General features: G+C 56.8%; 1 protein-coding gene across 2 annotated transcripts; it reads left to right on the plus strand.

Moving 5' to 3' along the window:
• The first annotated feature begins 1,276 nt into the window (after positions 1-1,276).
• On the plus strand, positions 1,277-6,628 carry TMEM59L (transmembrane protein 59 like). 2 transcript variants are annotated; one of them, XM_016210750.2, is made up of 8 exons: positions 1,277-1,453; positions 2,383-2,539; positions 2,621-2,724; positions 4,032-4,184; positions 4,989-5,091; positions 5,416-5,533; positions 5,628-5,745; positions 6,002-6,628. In XM_016210750.2, exons 1-8 carry the CDS (start codon positions 1,292-1,294, stop codon positions 6,128-6,130), a joined length of 1,044 nt encoding a protein of 347 aa, XP_016066236.1. In that variant the 5' UTR covers positions 1,277-1,291; the 3' UTR covers positions 6,131-6,628. The 2 variants fall into 2 exon arrangements, with proteins under 2 accessions (XP_016066236.1, XP_087672955.1); XM_087816829.1 differs by having other exon boundaries at positions 4,029-4,184; positions 6,002-6,624.
• The last annotated feature ends 364 nt before the right edge of the window (positions 6,629-6,992 follow it).

The raw sequence follows: 6,992 nt of genomic DNA on the forward strand, positions 1-6,992 counted from the left end.
GACTCGGGGTTTCCCCACACTTTAGCAAACAGCGGCTGAAGGCTCTAGCCGCAGGGTCGCCGCGGCATAGCCCCCGAGGGGAGGGGGAGGGGGAGGGGCGCGCCGGGATCCAGATGTTCGGGGTTCACCAGGCACAGCCGCGCCTGATTAAGCCACGTGGGGGCTGGCCGAAACCGCGGACATGAAAGCGGGGCGGCCGGCCGGGGAGAAAGCGTGCGCCATTCCAACCCCCCACCTCTGTTCCTTCCTCCTGGTCCGGAACCTGCGGCGCCCTCTGACCCATAGACCCCGCGCGGCTGCCACCGCGTCTACGGGGGCGGAGCGTAGAAGGTGCTCCGCTAGGCCTTGGCAAGCACCTGTGAGAGACACTCTAGGGAGAAGGGGGCATCTTTACAGGGGACCCAGGTTAAGAAGGGAGCCTCCACTCCCATACCTGACGGAGAGGAAGCTAGGGTGACCTAACGCTAGACTCACGGGGCTACAATCTGTCACCTTGGAGTGCAGCTTTTATGGAAACCAGAAGTGTCCATTTGTCCCAGGTTTTCCCAAGACAATTAGAACTTTTAGCAACACCCCTCGCATCCTTATCTGCACCTCTGTGCCTCATCCCACTCAGTCCGGGGCCGAAGGGCCCCCAGTCTGGGGGAGCAGGGGCCAGATCCTCCGGATCCGTGGATCATGGCTGGGCCAGAGGAAGGCGAGGCTGGGGGAGCCCTAGAGGACCTGGAAGGGCTTTTCAAAGGAGGCGAACTGCGCACAAGTTACCGCCCCCCTGACGGGTGTCAAAGGAGATAATGCCAGGGACCTTCCCAAGGCTTGGCTGAACCAGGCCTGGCAGACGCTCCATCTCCACTCTCCGACTGGGCTTTAGCCCCAACTCCCTCCTCTCCCGACTAGACCCTCCCTGCTTCAGGTTCCACGCAGCTTCCTTCTGCCTCGATTGCCTGGCTTGGCCAGCTCAAACGTAGCCTCTTCCGGGAAGCCCTCCCAGATATTCTGGCGAATAGACTCCTCTCTCGCATCACCCTATTTTATTTCCTTTTGGTCCCTAGCTCAGGCTGAGATCCCCACGCCAGTGGAGTGTAGATAGATCAGATGACGAGGGCCGCGATCCACCTGCACGCACCCCAGGGGTGCGGCGGCACAGCGGCCCCGCCCGTTCTCCGCATCCTCCGTCCCCCCTTCCCAGGCTGCCTCGCTCGGGTGACGTCAGCGACCGGGACCCCGCCACCGCCGCAACCTCCGCGCCTGCGGGAGCCGGCATCCCGCGCCGCCAGCGCCTGGCGGGACCATGGCTCCGGTGGCGCAGCTGCCGCTCTTGCTACTGTTGCTGCATCCTCCGCACGCCACGCCCGCGCCTCCTGCCCGTGACCCCTTCGCCCCTCAGCTCGGGGACACGCAGAGCTGCCAGTTGCGGTGCCGCGATCGCTACCCTAGTCTGCAGCCCTCGCAGGTGACACGCAAGCGGTGCCAATCCGAGGACCCGCGATCTTCTGATGGGGCAGAGGTTGCGGGTCTCTTGGTTGGGAGCTCGAGACGGGCTCCTAGGAGGGTTGAGGGGTCGGAAATGGGGGGTGTCTCTCCCACGGGGTTAGGTTCCTCTGGTGGGGGGAAGGGCTGGGGTCCCTTGAATGGGGGCAAACGCAGGCACCTGGGTCCCCCGAAGGAATGGGGGTGTTCCTGCCTTGGGGGAGGGGCGGGGGGGGTCCCTGCGATGGGGGAGCGTATTGGGATGCGGGTGCTTCCGATGAATGTGGAGTTGCGTGGGCGGGGGCGGGGAGTCCCTCCAAGTCGGGGAGAGGGAGGGCGAGGACTGAGGATCCTAATGCCACCAGGAGGGCTCTGATTAGACTCTGCTAAGGAAGAACTCCCAACCCCCACCATCCTCAGACCAGACAGTCCCCTCCTCGCCCACCCAAGCAGCTTTCATATACTCCTTCCTTCTCTCACTCAGAGCCCCCAGCCCCCACTTGTACCGTCATGGCCCCGCCAAGCTGGATCCCAATTTTCCCAGGACTGAAGGGTGACCGAACCTCCTCTGATCCCGCCTCCCCGTCCCCCGCCCCGGCCCCTTTCTCAGGACTGAGAATCCTCAATCTACGCTCTCATCCCTGGAGCCTCTAGGGACCCATTTCCCTACATCTTCCCTAGTTTTCTAACCTTTGCCGAAACTAGCGTCCTCCATTGTTCATCTTCCTTTTCAAGCGGTTTCCCTCCGTGCTCCTCAGAGCTAAGAGCACCCACAAGTATTCTTAGCCTCATCCTAATCTCCCTAGATTTGAGGAAGGGGAACCAAATCTTACACCTCTTTCTCTGAGTGCTTCCAATACCCACCTCCTCCTGCCTCTCCCTCTGGCCTGAGCCCTGTGTCCCCCCTCCCAGGAGAAGCTGGAGCAGGAGGACCCTTCCAAGTCCCAGAATGAATATGACAGGGCCATCTTCATCAGTGCTTGTGAGCGAGGCTGCCGCCTCTTCTCCATCTGCCGGTTTGTGGCCAGGAGCTCCAAACCCAATGCCACCCAAGCTGAGTGTGAAGCAGGTGAGGGCAGGCTGGGTGGGCCAGGGCAGGGAGAGGTGGCCTGGGAAGACTGCCCTTAGTCAACCGCCCCTGCTCCTGCAGCCTGTGTGGAGGCCTACGTGAAAGAGATGGAGCAGCAGGCCTGCAACGAGGGCTGCTGGAGCCAGAACCCTGAGCTGGAGCCTGAGCCAGAGTCCATGCAGAAGGTGGGCACCCCCCCACCTGACACCCTGGATCCCAATTTTCCCAGGACTGAAGGATGACAGAACCTCCTCTGACCCCCCTCCCCCGCCCCCACCCCCTTCTCAGGACAGAATCCTCAGAAAGGAGCAGGAGGACCCTTCCAAGTCCCAGAATGAACATGAGCCCTCTTCTTTCTACACCCTCCCCCTCAATCCACACTCATGCCCAGAGTCTCCTAGGCTCTCTGATCCATTCTGGGCCTACTGGGTATCCTCGATCAAGCATGTCACATCTCAACTCTCAGTTGTCACCTCTGTGACAAGGGAAGTACTGCCTTCCTCCGCCCCCTGCCCCTTGCCACATTGCAGGAAGTAAATAACAGAAAACAGCCATCTTTTATCAAGCATTTGTCCTGGTCCAGGTTTGACCTCAGCCTGTCCCAAATTCCTCGTGCCGCCTAGAGGTACCAGGGATAATGTCATGTCCAAGAAACCCAAGGTCACACAGAGCTGTGCAGACATTGCATCTAAAGCCAGGGCCACCGGGGCTTATAACAATTCCTCAACTAGCTCATCTTCAGTGCTACCAGAGCTCAGTTTATCGAGCACCTACTGTATGCCCGATGCTGATCTAATCACTTTCCTTGTGGTGAACAAGTGGCCACTGTCATCTGGGGGGCTCAGAACTGAGGTTCAGGAAGAAGCAATCTTCCAAGCATACATACACTGCCTGCCTTCCCCAACACCCTCGAGAGAAATAATAATTGTTTACCTGTTCATAACTGCTCCCTCATAGTCATGAATAAGTCTAGGCACTGCAGCATCAGAGGAAACTGAGGCAGAGGAAATAATTCACTATAGCCAGAGACCCATGGGCTGGGATTCCACAGAAAGCCCTTTCCCTCCTTCCCCCATTTTCATCCACCCCCTCCAGCCTTTTACGTACATAAAAGCACAAAGCACTACCATTCCTTCTTATTCTGAGTTCTCTCCTGATGCCACTAAAAGAATAACAATGATGATGGCAAATTTTTAAATAATAGTGGCTATTATATATTAGGCACTTATGCTGTGCCATTGCCTAGTTGAAATCTTGTAGCAACCACGTGAGAAAAGAGAATCATTCCCATTCTAGGGCTCAGAGAGGGCAATCCATTTCCCCTAGGGCAACCAGCCAGCTAAATGCAGCAGTGATCCGTGTCTCTCCTATGAAGCCCTATTGCCCCAAACCACTTAGTGAGTTCCAATCACAGTGGACCCACCCAGGTCCCTTCCCGTTGATCAGTGCCCTACCTTAGCCACATTCTGTGCCTTTTGCTTCTCCTCAGCAGAGAAAGGTCCTGGAAGGTCCGAGCAGGGTTCTTTCCCTCCTGGACTTGTTTTCCACCCTCTGCAATGATCTTGTCAACTCAGCCCAGGGCTTCGTCTCCTCCACCTGGACGTACTACCTGCAGACTGACAATGGGAAGGTGGTGGTGTTCCAGGTGAGGGGTCTGGCAGGGGCACGCCAGAGTGGTGGGTGGATGGTCAGGGTAAGAAGGTGGGATACATTCATTTTTAGCTCATGAGCTGCAAGGTCTATAGCTGATGCTTCAGGCATGGCTGGATCCAGGGGTTCAGTGTCTCACTCTATCACTTGATTCTGCTTTCCTTTGTGGTAGCTTTATTCCCAGGCAAGCACTTTACTCCTAATAGCAGGATGGATATTTAAGGCTCTAAATTACAACTTCTCTGGAGTTTTAACTAAGCAGGGATTTACTCTGATTGACCCTGGTTGGGTCATGTGACCACCTCTCAGCCAATCGCCGTGATTCTATTGGCTTGGCTTGGATCATGTTCTTCAGGAGCTGGAGGCTGAGTTCAAGACAAATTGATGCCCTAGATAGTTTTGCTCCAAGGTTAGAGCATTGGTCCACAGACTGAAGGGCCCTGGGTTCAGTTCCTATCAAGGGCACATTTCTCAGTTGCAGGCCTGATTCCCATCCGTGGTCAGGCCTTGTGTGGGAGGCAACCATTGGATGTGTCTCTCTCACATCGATGTTTCTCTCTCTCCCTTCCACTCTCTCTGAAAAACAATGAGAAATATATCCTCAGGTGAGGATTAAAAAAAAAAAAAGACAAACTTAGGGGCCCACAATAGCAGGGAACAACATCCTTGACATCATAGCCTCACAGAAGACTGTCCTTCCTACACCCAGTGGGACTAGGTGCCAGCTGGGCATGGGACAATATACCCCGTGTGGTGGTGCCTTTCCAAAGATCTCTGTGCTGTCTTATTGTTGGTCCAGACCCAGCCAGTGGTAGAGAGCCTAGGGCATGAGGGGGCCCGTCTGCAGCGAGTGGAGGTGACCTGGCGAGGATCCCATCCTGAGGCCTTGGAGGTGCACGTAGGTAAGGTCTGAGCCTAGACCAGTGTTCCTTCCATGGGGAGCTCCACTGCCATAAGGAGTCCTCCAGGCAAATTAACCGTCTAGGACTGGGATTTCTGTCTCAACCCCTAGAGCTTCATGGTCTGTCTCCCAGGGTTCTGTGGTCCGTCTCCCAGGGTTCCTCAGTCTGTTTCCTAGGGTTTCATGGTCCATCTCCCAGGGTTCTGATCTGTCCCAGGACTCTATGGCCAATTACCTCAGGCCCTGGCCTCCTTTCTTCTCTCAGTGGCTACTGTGGCCTCTAGGGGAAGGCCTGGCAGCCCCTGAGGAACAACCTGTCTCTCAGACCCTTTAGGCTCTTTGGACAAGGTGAGGAAGACCAAGATCCGAGTCAAGACCAGCAACAAGGCCAAGGTGGAATCTGATGAGCTGCAGGACAATGACTTCCTCAGTTGCATGTCCCGGTGGGTAGCAGGACCCTGGGGGTGGGGTGGAGGCAGGAGAGGAAGGTTCCCAGATGCTACTAGTGTCACTGAGTGTACCTGCCATGTTGGGCAGGCGCTCGGGGCTTCCTCGCTGGATCTTGGCCTGCTGCCTCTTCCTGTCTGTGCTGGTGATGCTGTGGCTCAGTTGTTCCACCCTGGTGACTGCTCCTGGCCAGCACCTTAAGTTCCAGGTGGGTGGTGCCAGTGGGTGGGCCTGGAGGAGGGGTAGGGAAGAGCTGCTCCCTAGTTCCCAATGGGGTTGCCCTCTTTCCATTGAGGCCAGGCCCCCTGACTTGCTGGGTGATGTCCAGCAAGTTTCTTCATTCCTTTGTGAAATGGAGGGAAGAACGCCTCCTGCCCTTAGTCAAAGTGACCTGAGATCATGGGTGAGAAGGAGCCTTGCAAGGTGGGGCTCAGTAGCCTTCCCTCCCTCTTCTTCCCTTACAGCCCCTGAACCTGGAACAACAGAAGGGCTTCATGGTAGAGCCAGACTGGCCTCTGTACCCTCCTCCATCACACGCCTTTGGTGACAGTCCCCCACCCTACAAGCTAAACCTGGACCTGACCAAGCTGTAGGCCTCCCTTGACCCACTGCCAGGGGCAAGGGCAGCTCCATCCTCACTGCCCTGTGCCCAGGAGTCCAGGCCAGGGTGAGACCATCCTTGGGCTTCTGCACCCCCAAATCCTTCTCTCTCCCTGGTCCCATCCCTCACCCCTCTGGGTCCTGGGGTCGCCTTGCTGCCACTTGGGGGGTGGGATCTGGCCTTTGTGTGTCCCTGGGCTTCCTTTCCCTGGATCGTGCTACTTTTTGTTTTCTAATGTGTAGCTTCGTGAGTATTTAAACCCAAGTTCTGTGCTGCCTTCCTCCTTCCTCCTTTTTCCCCTAGAGGGGGTGGGTTTCTGAGGCTTCAGGGGAAACAACTGTCTTGTGCTAAGGCTCCCCCCTTTTCTCCCACCTCACCTCCAGAGATCCAGTCCCATGGGAGGAGGCCCTCTCAGGAGGAGGCTGTGGGCAGCTCCATGCTGGGAGGGTGGGTGGCTGAGGGTGGAATTGCAGCAAGGGGGTCAGGAGGAATAAACCATGTACATAAAAGATGTCTTGGACCAAGTGTGCTTCTGTTTTTCTTGGAAGAGTGGCCTGAGCATGGCCATGACCTCTGCCCACCTGGCCCTTTCTGAGATGGGGGAAGCTCTGGGAACTCCCTGTGGCTCTTGTGCCCCTGGAGGTTGATTCACGTGGGCTCTCTGCCTTCTGTTAGGGTCAGTCACAGTGGTGGGAGGAGGGTGGTGACAGGACCAGCAGAAGGTGGGAAGGAGGAGTGAGAAGTTAGTGTTTCTTTCCGCATGTCCCTCCCTGCGTCCCCCAACCCAAGGTCATAGCTCCACCAAGTGAGCCTTCAGCCTGGGCATGGTAGCAGCTCTCCACTGCTGCTTGTCC

Source organism: Miniopterus natalensis, chromosome 4 (assembly GCF_054644295.1).
Source record: "Miniopterus natalensis isolate mMinNat1 chromosome 4, mMinNat1.hap1, whole genome shotgun sequence".
Taxonomy (NCBI): domain Eukaryota; kingdom Metazoa; phylum Chordata; class Mammalia; order Chiroptera; family Miniopteridae; genus Miniopterus; species Miniopterus natalensis.

What these genes read in the sequence shown, in the direction of transcription:
- TMEM59L (XM_087816829.1), top strand. Translation starts at nt 1,292, where the DNA reads ATGGCTCCGGTGGCGCAGCTGCCGCTCTTGCTACTGTTGCTGCATCCT. An exon ending in CTAGTCTGCAGCCCTCGCAG is followed by an intron (nt 1,454 to 2,382) that starts GTGACACGCAAG and finishes CCCCCCTCCCAG; the next exon opens with GAGAAGCTGGAGCAGGAGGA. An exon ending in GGCCTTGGAGGTGCACGTAG is followed by an intron (nt 5,092 to 5,415) that starts GTAAGGTCTGAG and finishes CCTGTCTCTCAG; the next exon opens with ACCCTTTAGGCTCTTTGGAC.